The following is a 26,351-nucleotide window of genomic DNA, read 5'->3' as shown; positions in this document are numbered from 1 at the left end:
ATTTTTGAAATTATTCTTGTAATATTATGACATTTTATCGTAAATTTATGATTTTTTTTAAATCATAAATGTATGACTTTTTATCGTAAATTTGCGGTACAAAGATGTTAAAATCTACGTAAATTTATGAATTTTTTATCGTAAATTTGTGACTTTTTGTGACTTTTTATCGTAAATTTACAGTAAAAAGTAATGTATCTTCACTTTCTATAAAATCAGTCATATAATGGAAAATTTTGTATTTTAATGAGAATTTTTTTTTACAAGAATTAAAAACTAAAAAAAATGTTCTTAACTTATTTTAAAATAAATTCAGAATGAGGAGAAAACAGTTGAAATAATTGGAAAATTTCCGTAAAACGCGCAAAACTTAATTTAACGCGAATAAAGCGAAACTATTATGAGAAAAAAAAGTCGTATTTCAATGAGAATTTTTTTTTTACAAGAATTTAAAACTAAAAAATGTTCTTAACTTATTTTAAAATAAATTCAGAATGAGGAGAAAACAGTTGAAATAATTGGAAAATTTCCCTAAAATGCACAAAACTTAATTTAACAAGAATAAAGTCAAAATATTATGAGAAAAATATCGTATTTTAATGAGAATTTTTTTAACAAGAATTAAAAACTAAAAAATGTTCTTAACTTATTTTGAAATAAATTCAGAATGAGGAGAAAACAGTTGAAATAATTGGAAAATTTCCCTCAAATGCGCAAAACTTAATTTAACGAGAATAAAGTGAAGCTATTATGAGAAAAAAAAGTCGTATTTCAATGAGAATTTTTTTTTTTACAAGAATTTAAAAGTAAAAAATGTTCTTAACTTATTTTAAAATAAATTCAGAATGAGGAGAAAACAGTTGAAATAATTGGAAAATTTCCGTAAAACGCGCAAAAATTAATTTAACGAGAATAAAGTGAAACTATTATGAGAAAAAATGTCGTATTTCAATGAGAATTTTTTTTACAAGAATTTAAAACAAAAAAAAATGTCTTAATTTATTTTAAAATAAATTCAGAATGAGGAGAAAACAGTTGAAATAATTGGAAAATTTCCCTAAAATACGCAAAACTTAATTTAACGAGAATAAAGTGAAACTATTATGAGAAAAATATCGTATTTTAATGAGAATTTTTTTTCAACAAGAATTAAAAACTAAAAAAAATGTTCTTAACTTATTTTAAAATAAATTCAGAATGAGGAGAAAACAGTTTAAATAATTGGAAAATTTCCGTAAAACGCGCAAAAATTAATTTAACGAGAATAAAGCGAAACTATTATGAGAAAAAAAAGTCGTATTTCAATGAGAATTTTTTTTTTACAAGAATTTAAAACTAAAAAATGTTCTTAACTTATTTTAAAATAAATTCAGAATGAGGAGAAAACAGTTGAAATAATTGGAAAATTTCCCTAAAATGCACAAAACTTAATTTAACAAGAATAAAGTCAAAATATTATGAGAAAAATATCGTATTTTAATGAGAATTTTTTTAACAAGAATTAAAAACTAAAAAATGTTCTTAACTTATTTTGAAATAAATTCAGAATGAGGAGAAAACAGTTGAAATAATTGGAAAATTTCCCTAAAATACGCAAAACTTAATTTAACGAGAATAAAGTGAAACTATTATGAGAAAAATATCGTATTTTAATGAGATTTTTTTTTCAACAAGAATTAAAAACTAAAAAAAATGTTCTTAACTTATTTTAAAATAAATTCAGAATGAGGAGAAAACAGTTTAAATAATTGGAAAATTTCCGTAAAATGCGCAAAAATTAATTTAACGAGAATAAAGTGAAACTATTATGAGAAAAAAAAAAGTCGTATTTCAATGAGAATTTTTTTTACAAGAATTTAAAACTAAAAATGTTCTTAACTTATTTTAAAATAAATTCAGAATTAAGAGAAAACTGTTGAAATAATTGGAAACTTATTTTAAAATAAATTAATGGGAGTAAAGTGGAAAATATCACAAGAAGAAAATGTACCAAATATATTGTAGAAAAATTAAAAAAAATTAAAAAAGCAGCAAAAAATGGGGAAAAAAGGCACAAAGAGGTGATGATGGAACTCCACAATAGAAGCGAGCACGTTTAGTGTAGTTTAAAACCAAAAAACGACCACAAGGTGGCAGAAGTGCATTTGATTTGATTTGATATTTTTTCTTAAAATATGAAATTTGAAATTTTTAATAAGAATTTTTCAGCATTGCGGGCCTCGCTGGAGAAAGTTTGGACACCCCCGTTACTATGACAACGTTTTTTTTTTTGTTTTTTTTTAAGTACCCGCTCCGGTGCGGATAAACCCAGACGTTGAAGCGGATGACGCCATGTTTTGTCGTGCGTGAGGTAGCCCAGTTGTGAACGCTAACGAAAGTGAACGCTAACGCCGCCGTGCTCATTTGAAACGTGCGCTTCCCTTTTTTCGACGTGGTACAAAAATACGTGAGGAAAAATGTCGCGGGATGTAAGAAAATACCTTTTTCGTTTGATAAAAAAAAAAAAAGTTCTTCGTCACACCTCGGTGCCGGCGTTGAGGTTGACTTGTTTGACCTTGGCGCCGGCGTCCTGGTTGCGGTTGGCGGCGTTGATGTTGGTGACGGTGCAGCGTTTGCTGCTGAAGTTCTTCTCCACGCTCTTGTCCATGCACACCTCCACTTTGGTGTGGCAGTGGTACTCCTCGTACGCTTTTTCGCTCTTCGCCGTTCGGGATTTTTGCGTCGAGCGGCGGCAGCGACGGAGCAAAAAACAGGAAGCCAGGAGCACCAGAACCAGTAAAGTGAGTGCGGCTACGCCTCCGCCCACCGAGCCGCCCACGTGAGCGGTGAAGGTACCCGAGGGTCCGCTTTCCAGCCGGAGGGACTTCATATTGGTGCCGTTTTTCACCTGGTCGCCTTCGTTATCGTAGACGAGCGACTCGTCCAGCGTCAGCCGCCCGCTGCGGTCCACCAGGTCCCGTTTGGGGCGGCTCAGCGTCGAAGCGAGCGAGCGTTGCATCCTGGGACTGGAGCGCGACTCTGGACTGATGACGTAAATCACCTGTAGGTACCACTGATGTCCCGCCTCCACCTGTCAGTCACAAAAGAGACAGGAAGCGGTGACTTTCCCAACTTCCTACGAGAGCTAAAGTCGACAGGGAGATTCTCGGACCTTGTAGAGAGCGTCCACCTTCATGGTGAAGCCGTCCACGCCCGGCATGGCGGCCATCGGGTTCAAGTCTGGGATGTCCGATGCAAAGTTGGCCTCGAAGGGGACATCGTGGAAGTATTTGTCACACACGTCCGGCTGTTTGCGGTCCTAAAAAACACGGGAAAATTTCTCAAAAATGCTTAACTTATTTTAAAATAAATTCAGAATTAGGAGAAAACTGTTGAAATAATTGGAAAATTTCCCAAAAACTTCCAAAAATTTATTTAACGAGAATAAAATCAAAATAATATGAGAATAATGTCGTATTTTAATGAGAATTTTTTTTACTAAACTAAAAAAATTTTCTTAACATATTTTAAAATAAATTCAGAATTAGGAGAAAACTGTTGAAATAATTGGAAAATTTCCCAAAAACTTCCAAAAATTTATTTAACGAGAATAAAATCAAAATAATATGAGAATAATGTCGTATTTTAATGAGAATTTTTTTTACTAAACTAAAAAAATTTTCTTAACATATTTTAAAATAAATTCAGAATTAGGAGAAAACTGTTGAAATAATTGGAAAATTTCCCCAAAACGCCCCAAACTTAATTTAACAAGAATAAAATCAAAATGTTATGAGAAAAATGTCGTATTTTAATGAGATTTTTTTTTTTACAAGAATTAAAAACTAAAAAATGTTCTAAACTTATTTTAAAATAAATTCAGAATTAGGAGAAAACTGTTGAAATAATTGGAAAATTTCCCAAAAACGCTCAAAACTTAATTTAACAAGAATAAAATTAAAATTTTACAAGAAAAATATCATATTTTAATGAGAATTTTTTTTACAAGAATTAAAATAAAAAAACCGCTCTTAACTTTTTTAAAAATAACTTCAAAATGAGGAGAAAACTGTTGAAATAATTAGAAAATTTCCCCAAAACACCCCAAACTTAATTTAACGAGAATAAAATCAAAATGTTATGAGAAAAATGTCGTATTTTAATGAGAATTTCTTTTACAAGAATTAAAAACAAAAAAAATGTTCTTAACTTATTTTAAAATAAATTCAGAAATAGGAGAAAACTCTTGAAATAATTCAAAAATTTCCCCAAAATGCCCAAAACTTAATTTAACAAGAATAAAATCAAAATATTATGAGAAAAAAAAGTCATAATTTAATGAGATTTTTTTTACAAGAATTAAAAAACAAACAAAAAATTCTTAACTTATTTAAAAATAAATTCGGAATTAGGAGAAAACTGTTGATATAATTAAAAAAATTCCCCAAAACGCCCAAAACTTAATTTAACGAGAATAAAATCAAAATATTATGAGAAAAAAAGTCATATTTTAATGAGAATTTTTTTTTTCAAAAATTAAAAACAAAAAAATGTTCTTAACTTATTTTAAAATAAATTCAGAATTAGGAGAAAACTGTTGAAATAATTGGAAAATTTCCCCCAAACTTAATTTAACGAGAATAAAGTCAAAATATTATGAGAAAAATGTCGTATTTTAATGAGAATTTTTTTTTACAAGAATTAAAAACAAAAATTTTAAAAACTTTTTAAACTTTTGATTTTAACTTTTGACTTGCTTTGAAAGTCCAGGCTTCGCTACACATCTTAAATCACCGCCTGGCGCTCTGCGGACTATTTGTGGGATCTTGATCTGACCTAGCTTGATGCTAAAGTGGGACTGTATATACGTATGACCATGTTTGAGTCCCATAAGAATATCCCATATAAGAATATCCTGACATATTGTTAAAAAAAAAACAGGCTTCGCTACACATCTTGAAATACAATATGGAGTCCCATGGAGTAAAAGCGTCTCCAAGTATGAATACCAGCAGCAGGAATCGATGTTTGAGGTGCTTGTTGGGTTGGATGCATCCATACTGCGGCCCCTCGTTGTACAGCGTCCCCGTGGGATCGAAGAAAGGAACGTAGCCGTCCCTGCCGGTGCACAGGTACACCTTCTCCAGCTGCAGCCTGTAGGCCGCGTTCAGGTTCTGGTCAGGGTTCCAGAGCACGCGGCCGTACAGTGTCTGACCTGTGGAGGAGGGGTCGTTGGGGGGGGGTCATTGAACGGATCATTGAAGGAAACACCGCTAGCTGCTCCGTACCCATGGAGAAGGCGCCCTTGTAGTCCATCTCGGCCATGGCGACGTCAGCAGAAGCCGGGTCCATCATGAAGACCTTGTCATTGTTGCACAGCTGGAACTCTGTGTTCAAGGAGTAGACCACCGGGACGGGGCGGTTGGTCTGCTGGAAGGCGATGGGCACCAAAAACCTCAAGAGGAAACGCGTCAAATTAAAACAAAGAACCTCAAATGACCTAATTGGCTACTTTAGGGGGGGGCAGTACTTCTCCGGAGCGTGAGCCGTGCAGGACAGAGCCTTGTCCCCAGGATCGATCCAAGGCTGAGTGGGCTGGACGGTGCAAGGGATCAAGAAGACGGTGTACTCCCCGGAATAATCCTTCCTGTAGACGCAAGAGCAAACAAGACGTTTCTATGCTTTCGACTTTGTGGCAACAATCTGGCGAAGACCCAGAACCAAGAACCGATGGATCCCACAGACCTGCTGTAGGAGCTGGTGGCCCTCCACAACTGGTAAGGAGAATCAAAGGTCTGAGCGCTCCACAGAAGCTGGATGTCAAACTCGATGCCTCCGAGGTGGTCTGGTGCCAGGAGGTGGGACTTGTGTCCAGGCAGGGTGTGGTGTTCTGGGACAAACTGGCCTGGAAAAGTCGGGAACACAAGCGATAAGTCTTCACTGAGAACAAGGTCCTGGTTTTGTTTTCGGGAAACCACCTCTGAATTTTGCGTGTGTTTTGAACTCGATGACTAGACGTCCATCCTCGCGGATGTAGATCCTGATGATCTGCAGTCTGGCGGACAGGACGCTGTCGGTCTGGATGCCTGCAAACAGGAAACGATGGAGTCGGGATACCGCAAAGAACAGATCCAGATCAAGGACTGGGCCAGGACCTGTCCTCCAGAGCACGGTGTCGTAGAAGAAGGAGAACTCCATCTCCGTGTGGTGCTCCAGAGAAGCCCAGCCTCTGGGTGCCGTCACGTAGATGTAGGACACGTAAAGCGGGACCTGAACGGTGAGGAAGGACTGAGCCGAGTCCCGCACCTGGTTCAAAAAATGAGAGTCTGTCAGGACCACGGAGCGGCACAAAAACGTTGCGACACAAAACGTCATAAACATGTCATAACCAACGTTGTAACATGAAATGTCGCAACATGAAACATCACAGCCATACTAGTACGCCGTATCACAAAACGTTGTAAAATGAAACGTCATAACACAAAACCAGATAACACGAAACATCACAACCATGACACGTCATAACACAAAACGCCGTAAAATGAAATATCATAACCATATGTCATAACCATGATGTCATAACACAAAACGCTGTAAAATGAAATGTCACAGCCATGAAATGTCATAACACAAAACGCCATAAAATGAAATGTCACAACCATGATACGTCATCACACAAAACGCCGTAAAATAAAACATCACAACATGATACATCATAACACAAAACGTCATAAATGGAAATATAACCACGATACATCATGACACAAAATGTCATAAAATGAAATGTCATAACCATATGTCGTAACCATGATATATCATAACACAAAATGCCGTAAAATGAAACATCACAACCATGATACGTCATAACACAAAACGTCATAAAATGAAATGTCACAGCCATGATAAGTCATAACACCAAATGTCATAAAATGAAATATAACCATGACACGTCATAACACAAAATGTCATAAAATGAAATGTCATAACCATATGTCATAACCATGATATATTATAACACAAAACGCCATAAAATGAAACATCACTACCATGATACGTCATAACACAAAACGCCGTAAAATGAAACATCACAATCATGATAAGTCATAACACCAAATGCCATAAAATGAAATATAACCATGATATGTCATAACACAAAACGTCATAAAATGAAATGTCATAACCATATGTCATAACCACGATATATTATAACACAAAACGCCATAAAATGAAACATCACTACCATGATATGTCATAACACAAAACATCATAAAATGAAACATCACAACTATGACACGTCATAACACAAAATGTCATAAAATGAAATGTCATAACCATATGTCATAACCATGATATATTATAACACAAAATGTCATAAAATGAAACATCACAACTATGACACGTCATAACACAAAATGTCATAAAATGAAATGTCATAATCATGATACGTCATAACACAAAACGCCGTAAAATGAAACATCACAACCATGATAAGTCATAACACAAAATGCTGTAAAATGAAACACCATAACATGAAACGTCATAACCCTAAAACGTCATAATGAGAAAAATCGCAATATGACACTATGACATCATAACATAAAATGTTGCAACACAAAACATCACAACCATGATACGTCATAGCCCAAAACGCCGTAAAATGAAACGTCATAACATGAAACGTCATAACATGAAACGTCATAATGCGAAACATCGCAATATGAAACTATGACATCATAACATAAAATGTTGCAACACAAAACATCACAACCATGATATGTCATAGCCCAAAACGCCATAAAATGAAACGTCATAACATGAAACATCATAACAAAAAGTCATAACATGAAACGTCATGATGCGAAACATCGCAATATGAAACTGACATCATAACATAAAATGTTGCAACACAAAACATCACAACCATGATACGTCATAGCACAAAACGCCGTAAAATGAAACGTCATCACATGAAACATCATAACAAAAAGTCATAACATGAAACGTCATAATGCGAAACATCGCAATATGAAACTATGACATCATAACATAAAATGTTGCAACACAAAACATCACAACCATGATACGTCATAGCACAAAACGCCATAAAATGAAACGTCATCACATGAAACATCATAACAAAAAGTCATAACATGAAACGTCATAATGCGAAACACCGCAATATGAAACTATGACATCATAACATAAAATGTTGCAACACAAAACATCACAACCATGATACGTCATAGCACAAAAAGTCGTAAAATGAAACATCATAACATGAATTGTCATAACATGAAACGTCATAACATGAAACGTCATAATGGGAAAAATCGCAATATGAAACTATGACATCATAACATAAAATGTTGCAACACAAAACAACATAACCATGATACGTCATAACACAAAAGGCCGTAAAATGAAACGTCATAACATGAAACATCATAACATGAAACGTCATAACATGAAACATCGCAATATGAAACTATGACATCATAACATAAAATGTTGCAACACAAAACATCACAACCATGATAAGTCATAGCACAAAAAGTCGTAAAATGAAACGTCATAACATGAAACGCCATAACATGAAACGCCATAACATGAAACGTCATAATGCGAAATATCGCAATATGAAACTGACATCATAACATAAAATGTTGCAACACAAAACATCACAACCATGATACGTCATAACACAAAACGCCATAACATGAAACACCATAACATGAAACGCCATAACATGAAACGCCATAACATGAAACGTCATAATGGGAAAAATCGCAATATGAAACTATGACATCATAACATAAAATGTTGCAACACAAAACAACATAACCATGATACGTCATAACACAAAACGCCGTAAAATGAAACGTCATAACATGAAACATCATAACATGAAACGTCATAACATGAAACATCGCAATATGAAACTATGACATCATAACATAAAATGTTGCAACACAAAACATCACAACCATGATAAGTCATAGCACAAAAAGTCGTAAAATGAAACGTCATAACATGAAACGCCATAACATGAAACGCCATAACATGAAACGCCATAACATGAAACGTCATAATGCGAAACATCGCAATATGAAACTGACATCATAACATAAAATGTTGCAACACAAAACATCACAACCATGATACGTCATAACACAAAACGCCATAACATGAAACACCATAACATGAAACGCCATAACATGAAACGCCATAACATGAAACGTCATAATGGGAAAAATCGCAATATGAAACTATGACATCATAACATAAAATGTTGCAACACAAAACATCACAACCATGATACGTCATAACACAAAACGCCGTAAAATGAAACGCCATAACATGAAACATCATAACATGAAACGTCATAACATGAAACATCGCAATATGAAACTATGACATCATAACATAAAATGTTGCAACACAAAACATCACAACCATGATACGTCATAACACAAAACGCCGTAAAATGAAACGTCATAACATGAAACATCATAACACAAAACGTCATAACATGAAACGTCATAATGCGAAACATTGCAATATGAAACTATGACATCATAACATAAAATGTTGCTACCCAAAACATAGCACCAAACCTTGCAGAAGGAAACATGTCAACACGTAACGCAGTAACACGTAACGCAGTCGAGCAAAACGGCGTGCCGTAACGTCCTCACCTGAAAGTCGGCGGTGACAGAACCTCCGCAGACGTCGATGAGCTCCGTCATGTCGTAGTAGGCGTCAAAGGTCCAGATGCAGCTTTTGAGATTAAGGTGCTTGTACAGCTGGATGCTCTTGGCCTCCCGCGCGGCGGGGTCGAACTGGTAGGGGCGGTCGTAGCCCGGCCCCAGGGAAATGCTGTCGTAGGACACGTCCTCCAGGAAACCGGTCTCTGAGAACAAGATGGAGAGATCGGACATGACAAATCCTGCTCTGTTGACCGCCCCTTTGAACGCGGTCCGGCTTACCCGAGAGTCCCTGCAGGTCTTTGAGGGTGACCAGGTTGGAGCAGACATGCTGCTGTCGGTAGATGGACTCCGACAGAAGGAAGTGCAGGTTATGCAGCGGCATGGTCGACACCAGGGGTAGCATACCGTCCTGGTGCGGGATCTGCACCGAGATATGGATCCTGAGAAGGGATTCAAAAACCAGATCAAGAAATCGGCCCCAATCCGAAATCCGGTGCCGTGTGGTCCCCCCTCACCTGTTGGGGTGTTCTTTGTGTTTGACGTCCAAGTATTTGAGCGTCGCGATAAAGGACTGAGCCTGGAAACCTCTGGCGGTTCCGGTAGTCACGGGGGTGTGGCAGATGGAGCCCTCGGTCCCGATGGTGGCGATGTTGCTCCTGAGCGGGGTCCCGAGGTGGCCCGCCTTGTCTCGGGCTTGAGCTACACATCGAACATGGAAACGTCGGCTGAAGTAGATGCCGTCCAGGACCTGAGACAACCGTAGACACTCAATTAGGACTTAATGAAAACCAGTACGGATCATCGATCATACCATGTGGTTGACGCTCGTGTAGGGCGTCGTGTCCGTGACCGTCTCGAAGGGCGAGCGCGCCCCATTGGTGTCGGTGGGTGCCGCCACCTCCCAGGAGAAGTGGACCTGGGTTTGGTTGATGCCCGCTTCCTCGCAACGCTCTTTCATTACCGAGTATTTGGGGTAATGGGGGTCGCAGGGCGTGACGCAGACCAGGGGGTAACCCGGGGACGGAGTCTTCTTACTACCCTCCTTGGTCACTTCCTGGACGTGATCGTAGTCGGCAAGGGACACCACCTGAGGATGAAGGCCCACAAACTGACACCTGAACCACATATGCACCATCTAAAAGTTGCCAAAAACTGCACCAGGTTTACAGAACCGAAACCATTCAAGTCCCGTGGTGGGTCGGATGACAACACTTAGTTTCCTTACAATAGGTGGTGAGGGCAGGATGAGACTTCCAGCAGCCTCCTGGTCCAGAATGGTCACCGTTGCCGTAGTGATCTCCCCAAGCACTGCCTCTACCGGGTCATCAGGGCCGAGGACCACCGAGAAGGACTCGTGCCACTCCCTGTCCTCGTTGGACACAACTTCCACCTTGAAGAGGATGTGGTCCAACCCTGAGAAGAACACAAAACGATGACATCCATCGTAAGGACTAATTCGGAATTCCCGTTCAGTTCCTTAAGACGTACCAGGGGTGAATTTGAGAACCCTGCTCCTGGGATTGTAGTCTACTCCCGATTGGGCTGAACCATCTCTGGTGCTGCAACGGATCTTGGAGGTGCGATCCAGATCTCCACGGCGGATGACTTTGATGTTGAGGACCTCGATACCGTCCGGACCTGGAGGTTCTCGAACCTGATAGGACGCTTGCTCGAACTCGATGGTGGGCGCTTGAGAAAGATACGGGTACATGGACTGACTCATCGTCGATGACGACAAACACGACAAATAAACACGGTTACCATCTTCGTCATTGGTGATGGTGACGGTGACCATGTCCCGTTCGCCGATCATGGCGCCACTCCAGTGGTCTCCACGCGGCGTCCCGAGGTGCACCTGGAACTCCTCTTCGGGTTCAAACACAGAGTCGTCCATCACGTGAACCGTGCAGTTCTTCACCTAGAACACGAGATCCACATGCATACTTGTAGACAAATACTTAGGTGTCCACGTCAAACATCTGAACCTCAGTTGACCTTCTCCCCGCGGAGGAACGTGATTCCGAACTCGTCCACGTTCCTCCTCTCGTCAAAGTCGTCCATCACCATCGCCGACATTGTGCGCGTGAAGCATCGCACCGACGACTTGAAGGACAGATCGCCTGTACGGATGACGGGGATCTGCAAGGTGCCGTCTCGTTCCTTGACCGTGTAGGCGATCTTCTCGAACTGCATGCTGGGAACTGAGATGCGGATCCAATCAGGAAGATCGAACACGTCGTGGATCCGTGACATGCCAATCATCAATCAAAAATCGGGTGTTGACGTACTGTCCTGGAAGGTGTCGGTGATGACAACGTTGGACTCGTACGGTTCTTGGAGAACCGCCCCTTGTGGAGAACTCAGGAAGACCACAAAGGACTCAGATCCCTCAATGGACGGATTCTGGATGTCATCCATGATGGTCAAACTGCAGGTCTGCAAAGTATGGAAAAATGGACGACTCTTTGGTTGGTTGCTTGGTTGCGAAAAACGGAAAACTCGATATCCTGACCTCTTCCGTTTTTCCGGGCTTGAATTCCACCTTCTTGGAACTGGGAATGTAGTCAACGCCCGGGCTGGCTGAAGGTGGATCAGAAGGTCGGGTAGCGCACCACACCGAAGTCACTGAGGACAGATCGCTTCCGTGGCGGAGCACCGGAATTTCAATTGTTCCTGGACGGGAATCGAAATATTTGACAAGGGAAGTCAATCAATTTAGTTCGAGTTAGCGTTAGCTCATACCGGCATCTTCGCTGAACGTAAACGTGGCGTTCCCCAGAGAAACCGTCGACGCGTCGTTGGGTCCGTCGATGACCACCTTGGCCACAGTCACGTCTCCCATTCGGGCGTTATCCGAGGTGTCCGACAGCACCAGTTCGAACTCCTCGGACAGCTCGTACTCGCTGTCGTCGATTAGCCTGACGTCGCAAGTGGACATGCTAACGCCGGGACCGAAGACCACGCGGTTATCCGAAGTCATCCCACGACTTTTATAGTCGGAACCGGATTCCAAAGCGTGGAGGCTGCTTCCCTGAGCCGACTTGGCCACTGTGTAGCACAGAGCCGATACGGTGCTGGACGTGTCGCCTTGAACAGGAAGTGGAAGTCACATGGTGTTGCGATTGTTGGTCGATTATTAGCGTACCTTTTCGCTCGACGGGCGCGTGGATGAGGCCGGCGCTCTCGTTGACGTGGTACGTCTTCTTGTCGAACTGCAGCGTGGGCTCGTCCTCGGTGTCGTTGATGTTGACCACCGCTCGCGTGTTCCCGCCCAGTAGGGCGTAAACGGGCATGCTCAGTTCCACGTGGAAGTTCTCCACGCCCTCAAACACTTTGTCGTCGTTGATGACGATGGTGCACACCTTCACGTCCTCGCGCTCGTCAAACTGGACCTGACGTCGGACAAAACTGTGACTGACCCAAATTTTACCGTATCATTCTGATATTGATGATTACAGGTTATTGATTAATTAATCAATTAATCGATTAATTAATTATTAATTCATGAAATTAGACACGCAGTACAAGAGTAGGCCTGGAAAGGCACACTAAAATATAAACAAAAAAAAATTCAACAAAAACAAGCAAAAATAAAATTTTTCAAAATAGGAAAAACTTAAAAAAATTTTTTTTATCCAATCAAAAAATACATAAACATGCAGACATTCACTGAAAAAAATACTACTTAAAAAATGTTAACGAGCGTTACATCAAGTCAAAAATGCCACTTTTATATTTACACAAAATGCCAATTTTTAAGTTCAATACGTTTACATTTATTCATACATAAAAATTTTATTAAAATCAGTAAAAAAATTAAATTATTTTAGAAAGTTAAAATAAAACAAATAAAAATGTAAAAAACCCAAAACAACAATAAGTACAGTTAAAATAAAGATTGCCATGAGAAAACCCATGACAAAAAAATGCTTTTAAACATTTTTAACATTTTTAAAAAATTTTTCGTTTGTGAAAAAAACTTGAAAAAAAATATAATTAATCAAAAATGACATTACATTTACACAAAATGTGAGATTTTCAGTTGGAAATATTGGCATTTATTCCACAGATAAAATGTAATTAAAAGTATTAAAAATGAAATAAATAAAAATGTAAAAATTCTAAAATGTAAGATTGTACCATGAGGAAACCACTGACCTAAAAATGCTGTTTAAAAAAACTTTATTAATTGGAATTAATTATTCGCAATTTGTTTTGTTTATTATAAGAAATTGAGAAAATTATTTTAAAAATGGCATTTACACATTTACACAAAAATATCAAATTTAAAGTTCAATATGTTTACGTTTATGTACAGATAAAATGAAATAAAAATGAGTAAAAAATAGTAAAAATAAAAAAACAATAAAAAGTAACATTTAAATAAAATTAAAAAACAATAGTTATAATACAGCTTAAAATGAAGACACCATTGACGCCCCGCAAAATGCTGACATTTATGAAAATAAAACTGTAAAAAAAACATATTAAATATTTAAATATTTTCATAATATTTAATATAATATATTTTAAAACTATATTAAATATTTAAATGTTTTTAAAAATTTAATATTTATTATAATATATTAAAAACTGTAATAAATATTTAAACTTGAAATATTAAATTGGAATTTTATTTATTTTATTTTATTTATTATTATTTATTTTAAAATAGATCTTACCTGTCCGGCATATTCCACGTAGTCCTGCTGACCCGGCCGCGATCCCACGCTGCTGCTGGAGGTGGCGCTGCCTTGCTCGGTGCGACACAGCACGATGGCGTACTGGTTGAGGTTACCGCTACGCTTCACCGTCACAGCTACGGTGCCGGCCTTCTCCGTCACGTTGTAGCTGAGAGGACGTCAACAGGAAGTCAAGAGTTGTCGATCCCGAAAGGCGGCGTCGCTACAAGATGCTAACCTTCGGTGCTCAAAGCTGATGAGGGACCACTGGATGTGGAAGACGTTGTCGCTGACCACGTTGGGTTTGCTGTCCTTCACCAGGAACTTGAAGGTGTCCATGGTCTCCTGGGCGCTCTCCTGGTGGAGAACGTAGCGGATCAGGCCCAGGTTGACGTCAGCTGAGGAGGCGGGAGAAAACGACAGGTTAGGATTATCGGGTTTTGACCACGAAACAGCAAAGATGGAGAAGGTCACCTTGAGTGAAGGTGCCGGCGCGGCTGCCGGGTTTGGCTTTGCTCTCCAGGAAGCCGTGTTTGGGTTCCGTGGTGACCTCGTAGACCAACTGACCGTCGTCTGTGTCCGGGTCCATGGTCAGCAGCTCCTTCTTGGTGATGAGGTTGGTCGCCTGGGATGAGATGTACGATCATTATGGTCTGGATTGGACATTCGCCCCATCGTCGTTAAGTCCTGACCCGCGTCGACCAAGAGTCGCCCCCATGGTGGAGGGGTTTGGTGCCAGAATGATCCGAGGACTTATGTTGTCTGGGGCTAAATGCCCCTGGTGGGGTCTCCAAAGGTAAACAGGTCCTAAGTGACGGGCCAGACCAAGAAGGATTCAGAAGACCCTTATGAAGACTTGAAAGAGGAGAGACCGCACCTCACCCAGACGTGGGATACCGGGGCCTCGCCCTGGTGCCAGGCCCGGGATGAGTACCTGGTGGTCGGGCCTTCAGCCGTGGGGCCCAGGATGAGTACCTGGTGGTCGGGCCTTCAGACGTGAGGCCCAGGACGAGTACCTGGTGGTCGGGCCTTCATCCGTGGGGCCCGAGACAAGTACCTTGTGGTCAGGCCTTCAGCCGTGGGGTCCAGGACGAGTACCTGGTGGTCGGGCCTTCAGACGTGAGGCCCGGGACGAGTACCCGGTGGTCGGGCCTTCAGCCGTGGGACCGAGGATGAGTACCTGGAGGTCGGGCCTTCAGCCGTGGGACCCAGGACGAGTACTTAGTGGTCGGGCCTTCAGCTGTGGGGCCCAGGACGAGTACCTGGTGTTCGGGCCTTCAGCTGTTGGGGCCCAGGACGAGTACCTGGTGGTCGGGCCTTCAGTCGTGGGGCCCAGGATGAGTACCTGATTCGGGCCTTCAGCCGTGGGGCCCAGCCGGGTCAAGCCCAAAGAAGCCACACGGGATCTCCCCCTTGTAGACCTCCGGGGTCAAACATAAGGGTCCGGTGTGTTGTGTTTTGGGTGGTGGTCAAGTGTGGGCGCCTTGGGTGACCGGTCCTTGGGGGTCAAATCTGATTCTTGGGATATGGAATGTCACTTCTCTGGTGGGGAAAGAGCCTGAACTGAGACATTCACCTGAACCCACAATTTGGGTTCCGGAACCAAACCCCTCAAGAGGGGCTGGACCTTGTTCTACTCTGGAGTGGCGGCGAGCCCCCCCAAACGGGAGGGTCATTTCATATGCTCCAAATGGCAGTTCAGAATACCCGGCCATCCTGGAGTCCATTAGGGGTGGCTGACCCAAAGAACGAGGTCAAGGATACAAGCGTAGGGTAGCAGGGCCTCTAGTCTGGGTCCCTCAAGGAGCCTCCCTGGTGAGGGGTCCCGAGCATGCCCAATGTAATTGTATTTCATTGGGCAGTATCATGTTGTAGTGCATTGTTCCAACCAGCAGGGGGTGCTGTCATACAAGCAATGTCGATTCCACTAATTGAAGCTGGCAGTGATGACACTCCTTTAACGCCATTAAGGATGAAAAACTAATTAGCTAACGGCAAATTAAATTAATCACCCATCAGTGTCTGCAATCAAGGGAGGCAGTTTTGGTATTTTTGGCTTTGGAGGTGGACTCCCCCTAAAAAAAACCTGTGAGCTAAATTGATTATGCACAAATTGCACACATTTGTGGCCTAAATTAAGAATATTTTGATAACTGCATGTATATAAATGATGCGGAATTATGATTATGAAATAATAATTTTTGCATTATTCTTTTCAAAATACCTATTAATCAATTAATTAATTTTAGAATTTTATTTAAATAGTGCTCTGAAAGTAATAAATAAATATTAATTAACAGTGATGGTAAAGATAACATCACTCACTACAGTAAGCGTTCACCATAATTAATAAATCATCATTTCATGGTTGAATACAGCCTAATATTTATCACATTTTATTTGCCTAATTTCAGCATTTTTAGGTTTAATTTAAATTTTTTAAAATTATTTTAATATAATTTTTTTTTGAATACTCAAAAGGATTTATTTTTTAAATATTTTATTTTTTTAGATTACAAAAACTTACTGGTCTTGTGGTCTAATATTTCATAAATCTATATGAATAAAAAAATATAGAAAATTGAAAAAATTAATTTTTTTCAATTTTTTTTTAATTTTCAAGTATCCTTTTAATTTTTTTGCTTATTTTTAGACCATTTTCTGATTTTCAAATTAATTCATTTTCCAATGTTTACATTTTTTAGATAAAAAAATAATGGTCTAATATAAATAACATAAATATATATGAAGAGAAAATACGTAAAAATAAAAAATAAATGCAGAATTTTCATATGTATTCTTTAAAATGTTATTATAAAAAAATCAAATTAATTTATTTTTGAATGTTTTAATTTTTTTGATAAAAGAAATAATGGTCTCATGGTCTAATAATACATAAATAAATATATATGAAGAGAAAATACATAAAAATAAAAAATGAAGCATTTTAAAATGTATTCTTTAAAATGTTATCAAGTTTTTAATCAAATTTTCAAATTAATTTATTTTTGAATGTTTTAATTTTTTAGATAAAAAAATAATGGTTTAATAATACATGAATATATATGAAGAGAAAGTACCTAAAAAAATTAAGCATTTCAGATATATTCTTTAAAATGTTGTAATTTTTTTAAATAAACTTTTCAAATTAATTTGTGAATGTTTTACTTTTTTTTTTAGATTAAATAAATAATGGCCTCATGGTCGAATAATACATAAATATATAGGAATGGAGAAAATACATAAAAATAAAAAAAGTAAGAAATTTCAAATTTTTTTAAATCAAATTTTCTAATTATTTTTTAAATTGTTTTAGATTAAAAAATAATGGTCTTTAGAAGGTTGTAATCAGGCCTTCTATGCTGTTCTCAGAAACACACACCTTGTTGTCCATGTACTCCAGCCACTGCAGGCCCAGGTTGGTGACGATACGAGGAGTTCCGTCGTCCACCGGAAGAATATCGATCTTAAATTTCTGGGGGGCCGCCGTCACGATCTGGAAAATAAAAATGCTTTGATTGACAACCACGATGAAGATGTCAAGAAACGGGGTGGCGAAAACCTTACAATGTCCCGTGTTTGGTGCTGTGGTGCATTTGTCCTAATCAGACATCACGACATTACCACATCGCGGCTATCAGAGGAACCAGCCTGTAGAGCAGGAGGAGCCACTTGGCGTAGCCCAGCAAGGTGCACTGTATTCGGGTACATGCTCTGTGCAGCTGGTGTGACGCTATGGAGGTCTTGGCAATTTTTTTTTTTTGTGTGTGCTCCTTTTTTTTTACCCCTCAACACATAAATGTTTTTTTCCGAGTTATCTTAATTATCATGCACTCTTAATTATATTCGAATATAATTAAACGCAAATATGTTAATGACAGCTAAAAGACACTCATGCATATATTATTTTGGGGTGACACATTTTTGGACGTGCATGGGATGGTTTGAGCTGCTTGTGTTATGTCACAGTATGTGTTGTAATTCAGTGCAGGTAGCACTCATGCATCATGCTTTGCCCGTAGGCAAGACACAATTATTTGCTTGCGTTGGAATTCATGTTTCCCCTCGCTGAACCGCAGCTCACCTATTCCAGTACATTTTGGAATTACTTATTCCAATAATGAACCTGAGCTCCCCAATGCTGGCAGCACTCATTTATCCCAAGACCTCAGAGCTATCACCATCAAAGAAGCAAATCTTCAGAATGTCAAGAGTATGTGTTGGAATTACTTTTTTCAAATGTAAACCACAGCTCCCCAATGCTGGCAGCACTCATGTATCCCAAGACCTTAGCGCTATCACCATCAAAGAAGCAAATCTTCAGAATGTCAAGAGTATGTGTTGGAATTACTTTTTTCAAATGTAAACCACAGCTCCCCAATGCTGGCAGCACTCATGTATCCCAAGACCTTAGAGCTATCGCCATCAAAGGAGCAAATCTTCAGCATGTCAAGACTACGTGTTGGAATTACTTATTCCAATAATGAACCTGAGCTCCCCAATGCCAGCAGCACTCATGTATCCCAAGACCTCAGAGCTATCACCATCAAAGGAGCAAATCTTCAGAATGTCAAGAGTACGTGTTGGAATTACTTTTTTCAAATATAAACCACAGCTCCCCAATGCTGGCAGCACTCATGTATCCCAAGACCTTAGAGCTATAACCATCAAAGGAGCAAATCTTCAGCATGTCAAGAGTATGTGTTGGAATTACTTTTTTCAAATATAAACCACAGCTCCCCAATGCCAGCAGCACTCATGTATTCCAAGACCTTAGAGGTATCACCATCAAAGGAGCAAATATTCAGCATGTCAAGAGTACATGTTGGAATTACTTATTCCAAAAATGAACCTGAGCTCCCCAATGACAGCAGCACTCATGTATCCCAAGACCTTAGAGGTATCACCATCAAAGGAGCAAATCTTCAGCATGTCAAGAGTACGTGTTGGAATTACTTTTTTCAAATATAAACCACAGCTCCCCAATGCTGGCAGCACTCATGTATCCCAAGACCTTAGAGCTATCACCATCAAAGGAGCAAAGAGAGAATTTTAATTCTGAATTTGAACCCGTGTTTGAACTGCATCCAAACTTTATTATAGTTAGACACAAAGAGTGCATAATATTTAATAAAACAGTCAGCATTTCTGTAATATGTCTTCATATTTGCACCAGTGAATCCGATATTCTGCAAAAAAAAAAATGACACTCGAATACTTCCTGACCTTGAAAAAACCTCCCAACTCTTCCCTATTTTGTTTCACGCTCCAGCAAACGTCTTTCTCCAGGGAGCAGAAGGATAAAATCTTAAGTTATAAAACAGGAAGTGCCTGGGAAAATCTGCTTTTACACAAGCAAAGCCTCACTTCTCTTGGGGATTCGACCCTGATTTTTTTTTACCACAGCGGAGCGAGACGCCTCCACCCGACATCACGGACGCCTCACCTCCTTGCCGCCGTCCTCCACCATGAAGAGCAGGTTGGCGCCGTCGGCCACCGTGAAGCTGAAGCGGTCCTTGAGCGAGTTGGAGCCGTCGTGGTTGTAGCTGATGCGGTTCTGGTAGACGTCGTCCATGCTGAAGCTGCCCGTCTGCCTGTAGTGCTGCCCGTTGCTGGTGCGCTCGATGGTGCCGTGGCGGGGGGGCTGCACCACGGTGAAGACGATGGACTCCGCCTAGGAGACGCCGGATTGGAGCCATTTACAGTACATGTCACTGTGAACGTCCACATTGTGGTCAAAGTCTCGATGTTTCACTCAGTGAACCGCAACTCACCCATTGCCGGCAGCACTCGTGCCGCCCAAATTGTGAAGCTACTAACGCCACGGCAAGACTCACTTGCATTGAAATCCATGTTATCCTCACCCTAAACCGCAGCTCACAAATTCCGGCAGCACTCATGCACCATGCTTGATTATAGGCAAGACACAATTATCTTGCTGACATTGACAATTTAAGTCACCAAGTTATATGAACAATGTCACAGTATGCCTTGTAATTCAGTGCAGGTAGCACTCATGCACCATGCCTACCTGTAGGCAAGACACAATTATCTTGCTGACATTGACAATTTAAGTCACCAAATTCTATGAAGAACAATATGTGTGTAATCGTTGTAATTGGGTGCTGGTAGCACTCATGCACCATGCTTGCAGCATGGCAGGACACAATTATCTTGCTGACATTGACAATTTAAGTCACCAAGTTCTATGAACAATGTCACAGTACGTGTTGTATAATTCAGTGCTGGTAGCACTCATGCACCATGCCTTCCTGTAGGTAAGACACCATTATCTTGCTGACATTGACAATTTAAGTCACCAAATTCTATGAAGAACAATATGTGTGTAATCGTTGTAATTGGGTGCTGGTAGCACTCATGCACCATGCTTGCCTGTAAGCAAGACACGGTTATCTTGCTGACATTGACAATTTAAGTCATCAAGTTCGATGAAGAACAATGTCACAGTACGTATTGTAATTCAGTGAGTGCAGGTAGCACTCATGCACCATGCTTGCCTGTAGGCAAGACACAATTATTTTGCGTCTCACTTGCATTGGAATTCATGTTTCCCCTCACTGAACCGCAACTCACCTATCCCAAAAGCACTTGTTCCATCAAGGAAGCAAATCTTCAGAATATCACAGCACGTGTTGGAATTACTTTTTCCAAAAATGAACCTGAGCTCCCCAATGCCAGCAGCACTCATGTATCCCAAGACCTTAGAGGTATCACCATCAAAGGAGCAAATCTTCAGAATGTCGAGAGTACGTATTGGAATTACTTATTCCAATAATGAACCTGAGCTCCCCAATGCCAGCAGCACTCATGTATCTCAAGACCTTAAAGCTATCACCATCAAAGGAGCAAATCTTCAGCATGTCGAGAGTAAGTGTTGGAATTACTTTTTTCAAATATAAACCACAGCTCCCCGATGCCGGCGGCACTCATGTATCCCAAGACCTTAAAGCTATCACCATCAAAGGAGCAAATCTTCAGAATGTCGAGAGTACGTGTTGGAATTACTTTTTCCAATAATGAACCTGAGCTCCCCAATGCCAGCAGCACTCATGTATCCCAAGACCTTAGAGCCATCACCATCAAAGGAGCAAATCTTCAGAATGTCAAGAGTACGTGTTCGAATTACTTTTTTCAAAAATAAACCACAGCTCCCCAATGCTGGCAGCACTCATGTATCCCAATACCTTAGAGGTATCACCATCAAAGGAGCAAATCTTCAGAATGTCAAGAGTACGTGTTGGAATTACTTTTTCCAATAATGAACCTGAGCTCCCCAATGCCAACAGCACTCATGTATCCCAAGACCTTAGAGGTATCACCATCAAAGGAGTAAATCTTCAGAATGTCAAGAGTACCTGTTGGAATTCCTTTTTTCAAATATAAACCACAGCTCCCCAATGCTGGCAGGACTCATGCATCTCAAGATCGTGACACAGTCACCATCAAGGGAGAGTCTTCAGAATGTCACAGTACATTGTCCAAAAATGAACCGCATCCGCTCGGTGCCAGCAGCACTCGTGCATCATGCTTTTGCCAGCTGTGGACAGTTCATGGAACCTGCGATACGTCGGCGTCCCTCGCGTCCTTACCTCTGTGTCGGCATCGGTGGCCTTCAGTTCAAACTCCGTGATGGTCTTCCTGACCCCCTCCTGCACCCGCATGCCGGGGACCAGCAGCAGCGGCAGTGAGTCGTCCACAGGTTTGATGGTGATGTAGAAGGTCTGGGCCACCTTTGTTGGAGACAACAAAGCGTCCGTCAAACATCCGGCAACGGAGCGGGAAGGAGAACACGGCGTTTCACCTCATTGGTCCCGTCCGACACGGTGAAGGAGAACTGGTCGGCGTGCTTTTCTTCCTCGCTGGTGTGCACGTACTGGATGCTGCGTGACGCCAGGTCGGCTTGCGTGAACGTATCGATGCGGGTGCCTGGAGGACAAAAATCACATAGTGTACCCAGCATGTCTTGCGGGCATGTGTTCCTTTCCCACTCAAGATGATCAAGGTTCCAGAGGCAACAGTAAAATAAGCATTTAGGACACCCTGATTTGTTGAGGCATCCTTGCCATACATCTCCGTCCTCCATCATCGTCCATCATGCTAACAAGACAATAAACTCCACGCCGACGAAGAACAAGCTCTCTCTAACAAGGCGTCTGGTCGGCGAAATGAAAGCGCGGCGGCAGGGAGACGTAATCGGCTGCGATGCTAACGACAGGCAGAACGCCAAAGACAATTTAGCGGGCGGAGACTCAGCGGAAGCCTTCGTCGGAAACATTACGGATGCTTTATTGCCGCTAATGAGCTGCAGCAGGATGCTTCAAGCCGCCTGACGTTGCCTTCAGAGAAGAAATTAGAGTGAAATGCTTCAAGACGGTGATGCATCCATGTAATGTAATGGTGAAAAAATGTCCCACTCAAGATGATCAAGGTACCAGAGGCAAAAGTGAAATTATATAACATTTGTTGTAAATCATCATTTCCAATGTTTCATTATTGTTTAATTCAATGCAATAATTCCAGACCAAGGAGGGCGTTGATTTTCAAAAAAAAAATGTCCCACTCAAGATGATCAAGGTACCGGAGGTAAAAGTGAATTTGCATAGCATTTGTTGTAAATCGTCATTTCCAATGTTTTCATTATCGTTTAATTCAATGCAATAATTCCAGAGCAAAGAGGGCATTGATTTTGAAAAAAAAATGTCCCATTCAAGATGATCAAGGTACCGGAGGTAAAAGTGAAATTACATAACATTTGTTGTAAATAATAATTTCCAATGTTTTCATTATTGTTTAATTCAATGCAATAATTCTAGAGCAAGGAGGGCGTTGATTAAAAAAAAATGTCCCACTCAAGATGATCAAGGTACCGGAGGTAAAAGTGAATTTGCATAGCATTTGTTGTAAATCGTCATTTCCAATGTTTTCATTATTGTTTAATTCAATGCAATAATTCCAGACCAAGAAGGGCGTTGATTTAAAAAAAAAATGTCCCACTCAAGATGATCAAGGTACCAGAGGCAAAAGTGAAATTATATAACATTTGTTCTAAATCATCATTTCCAATGTTTTCATTATTGTTTAATTCAATGCAATAATTCCAGACCAAGGAGGGCGTTGATTTAAAAAAAAATGTCCCACTTAAGATGATCAAGGTACCAGAGGCAAAAGTGAAATTACATAACATTTGTTGTAAATCGTCATTTCCAATGTTTTCATTATTGTTTAATTCAATGCAATAATTCCAGACCAAGGAGGGCGTTGATTTTCAAAAAAAATGTCCCACTCAAGATGATCAAGGTACCGGAGGTAAAAGTGAAATTGCATAACATTTGTTGTAAATTATCATTTCCAATGTTTTGATTGATGGTGAACCATCCATGAGGTCTGTACCCGATACCAAACACAACACCATCGAGGTCGAGCATTTTCTGCAAGAACCCTGTGGAACGTCCATCACCATCAATAGCTACCAGAGAGCAGGAACAAGAACCTTGTGGATTTTGATGAACATCCAACTCAAGATGATCAAGGAACGAGAGTGAAATTGTGTATAGTATTTGTTGTAACCCCTACCCCATTCATCATTAATGGCAATAATTCTATTGATGTTAAACAGGTTGTTGAGTTTGAAAAAAAAAAATGTCCCATTCAAGATGATCAAGGTACCGGAGGTAAAAGTGAAATTGCATAAGATTTGTTGTAAATCATCATTTCCAATGTTTTCATTATTGTTTAATTCAATGCAATAATTCCAAAGCAGGGAGGGCGTTGATTTTTTTTGAATTTCTTTTTCCCAAGATGATCAAGGTACATGAGGTAAAAATGAAATATCTTCTTATCTTTCTCAACTTTTTTCTCCTAATTATTATTATTATTATTATTATTATTGTTTCATGTAATGGCGATAATTCCATTGACTTTATATGACATCCAAGATAAATCAAGACACAGAAGCTGATATTAGCGAAAAAAATTTAAATTTTCAAATTGTTGAGGATTACTGATGGTTACTTTGACTGATGTAATCAACCCTGTTGATTTTGAAAAAAATGCCCCACTCAAGATGATCAAGGTACGTGAGGAAAAAATGAAATCATAAACCTAACCTCTTATCTTTCTCAACTTTTTTCTCCTAATTACTATTATTATTATTATTATTTGATGTCATGGTGATAATTCCATTAACTTTATATTACATCCAAGATCAATCAAGACACCAAAGCTGAGATTAGCGAAAAATTAAAATTTTCCAATTGTTGAGGATTACTGTTGATCACTTTGAATAATGTAAACAAGCCTGTTGATTTTGAAAAAAAATATGTCCCACTCAAGATGATCAAGGTACATGAGGTAAAAATGAATTCATAGCCCTAACCTCTTATCTTTCTCAACTTTTTTTCTCCTAATTATTATTATTATTGTTTGATGTAATGGCAATAATTCCATTGACATTATATTACATCCAAGATAAATCAAGACACAGAAGCTGATATTAGCGAAAAAAATTTAAATTTAAAATCGTTGAGGATTACTGATGGTTACTTTGACTGATGTAATCAACCCTGTTGATTTTGAAAAAAATGCCCCACTCAAGATGATCAAGGTACATGAGGTAAAAATGAAATCATAACCCTAACCTCTTATGTAATCTCTTGATGTAATGGCGATAACTCCATTGACTTTATATGACATGCAAGATAAATCAAGACATGAATGAATGATCTCTGTTTCTCTGGCAAATTGTCCTATTCAAGATGATCAAGGTACCGAAGGAAAATCATGATTTTTAATTTTTTTTTCTGTTTTTGAATGATGAACTATGAACTATCAGGCAAGTATAACAGAGCAAGAAGGTCTTGAACAAATGTCAACCCTGAAGATGATCAAGGTACCTGAGATACTAGTTCAATTCCCACCCGGTACTCAGTGGGTTTTTATCCAGTTTTCAGGGAACGGGCAAGTAACCTATGAATTCTGAGTAGCATTCAATGTTACTGGCGCCCCGGAAGCGCGTCCTACCAGGACTGGCGGCGTTCTCCAGGTGTCCCAGGCTGGTCTCCTTGGTGATGCGATAGACGAGCTCGCTGGGTTCACTGTCCTGGTCGCTGGCGGAGAGCTGCAGAGTGGTCAGCTTCTTCAGGGTGTTCTCATCCAGGACCAGACCTTTGTTGACCACCACGGACGGAGGGAGGCGGTCCTCTACGGGGGGGAGAGGGTACTGGGTCGATCTCAGCTCCGTTTTCCAATCAGAATCGATATCTTTAGAGAAACGGTGGCGACGCCAAGTCAAGATGGCGCCTCAGACCTACCCAGCACACTGATGAAGAACGACTGGTCGATCAGTTTGTTGCCTTCAGGGTCCACCAGGTTGAACTTGAAAGACAGACTCCCGCCCTTCTCGCCTTTCTCGTGGCTGTACTGCACCAGGCCTGGGACACAAACACACCACGATACGGTAAAACTCCATCAGGGATTCTCGAGTGGACAGAACCGGTTCTGGAAGAACTGTGATCTGAGGAGCTACTTAGAGTCCACCTTTGTTGACGTCCTCCTGAGTGAAGCTCTGCGTGGGACCTTTGACTGACACCTTGTCCGCTTGTCCACTCTTGCTGAGCAGGACTTTGCCGCTGGGAGGGTCTTTGGTTAGAACATATCTGAGCTTCAGGCTGTCAGAGTCCAAATCGGTACCCTTCAGGTTCTGCTCGCTGATCTTAGATGAAGAACCTGTGAGAAGATGCCACAGAGTCCACATTTCTGGACTGGGATCGGACAGAATCGGAATTTATGTCGTGCACGTATAGAGTGGTGTGCAAAAGTGTGGTTCCGATTCAAGTCTTCCAGGTCCTGAATCAACAAAACAGCCCCAGACCACCACACTACCACCACCATATTTTACTCTTGCTATGATCTTCTTTTTCTGAACAGTTTCTGAACTTTTGTCTGGTCAGACCACAGAGTCTGT

General features: G+C 40.1%; 1 protein-coding gene across 2 annotated transcripts in view; it reads right to left on the bottom strand.

Moving 5' to 3' along the window:
* Nucleotides 1-1,630: 1,630 nt before the first annotated feature.
* fras1 (Fraser extracellular matrix complex subunit 1) overlaps nucleotides 1,631-26,351 on the bottom strand; it is a 212,828-nt gene continuing 188,107 nt past the window's right edge. For both annotated transcript variants that reach the window (XM_058069763.1, XM_058069762.1), the window contains 30 exons: nucleotides 25,925-26,113; nucleotides 25,699-25,818; nucleotides 25,409-25,588; nucleotides 22,191-22,315; nucleotides 21,979-22,119; nucleotides 19,815-20,042; nucleotides 17,751-17,864; nucleotides 14,843-14,993; nucleotides 14,607-14,766; nucleotides 14,369-14,537; nucleotides 12,832-13,078; nucleotides 12,429-12,773; nucleotides 12,199-12,359; nucleotides 11,975-12,122; nucleotides 11,682-11,887; nucleotides 11,448-11,604; nucleotides 11,175-11,375; nucleotides 10,912-11,099; nucleotides 10,498-10,773; nucleotides 10,202-10,434; nucleotides 9,966-10,126; nucleotides 9,675-9,889; nucleotides 6,135-6,285; nucleotides 5,958-6,065; nucleotides 5,725-5,884; nucleotides 5,510-5,626; nucleotides 5,268-5,434; nucleotides 4,989-5,194; nucleotides 3,152-3,298; nucleotides 1,631-3,070 (listed from right to left, as the gene is read on the bottom strand). In XM_058069763.1, coding sequence (XP_057925746.1) covers nucleotides 2,516-3,070; nucleotides 3,152-3,298; nucleotides 4,989-5,194; nucleotides 5,268-5,434; nucleotides 5,510-5,626; nucleotides 5,725-5,884; nucleotides 5,958-6,065; nucleotides 6,135-6,285; nucleotides 9,675-9,889; nucleotides 9,966-10,126; nucleotides 10,202-10,434; nucleotides 10,498-10,773; nucleotides 10,912-11,099; nucleotides 11,175-11,375; nucleotides 11,448-11,604; nucleotides 11,682-11,887; nucleotides 11,975-12,122; nucleotides 12,199-12,359; nucleotides 12,429-12,773; nucleotides 12,832-13,078; nucleotides 14,369-14,537; nucleotides 14,607-14,766; nucleotides 14,843-14,993; nucleotides 17,751-17,864; nucleotides 19,815-20,042; nucleotides 21,979-22,119; nucleotides 22,191-22,315; nucleotides 25,409-25,588; nucleotides 25,699-25,818; nucleotides 25,925-26,113 — 5,726 coding nt within the window. In that variant the 3' untranslated portion in view covers nucleotides 1,631-2,515. The remainder of the gene's footprint in view (nucleotides 3,071-3,151; nucleotides 3,299-4,988; nucleotides 5,195-5,267; nucleotides 5,435-5,509; nucleotides 5,627-5,724; nucleotides 5,885-5,957; nucleotides 6,066-6,134; nucleotides 6,286-9,674; nucleotides 9,890-9,965; nucleotides 10,127-10,201; nucleotides 10,435-10,497; nucleotides 10,774-10,911; nucleotides 11,100-11,174; nucleotides 11,376-11,447; nucleotides 11,605-11,681; nucleotides 11,888-11,974; nucleotides 12,123-12,198; nucleotides 12,360-12,428; nucleotides 12,774-12,831; nucleotides 13,079-14,368; nucleotides 14,538-14,606; nucleotides 14,767-14,842; nucleotides 14,994-17,750; nucleotides 17,865-19,814; nucleotides 20,043-21,978; nucleotides 22,120-22,190; nucleotides 22,316-25,408; nucleotides 25,589-25,698; nucleotides 25,819-25,924; nucleotides 26,114-26,351) is intronic.

Source organism: Doryrhamphus excisus, chromosome 4 (assembly GCF_030265055.1).
Source record: "Doryrhamphus excisus isolate RoL2022-K1 chromosome 4, RoL_Dexc_1.0, whole genome shotgun sequence".
In the NCBI taxonomy this organism is placed as follows: Eukaryota; Metazoa; Chordata; class Actinopteri; order Syngnathiformes; family Syngnathidae; genus Doryrhamphus; species Doryrhamphus excisus.
The sequence above is the reverse complement of the archived record's forward strand: the minus strand, read 5'-3'. Positions and strand labels throughout refer to the sequence as shown.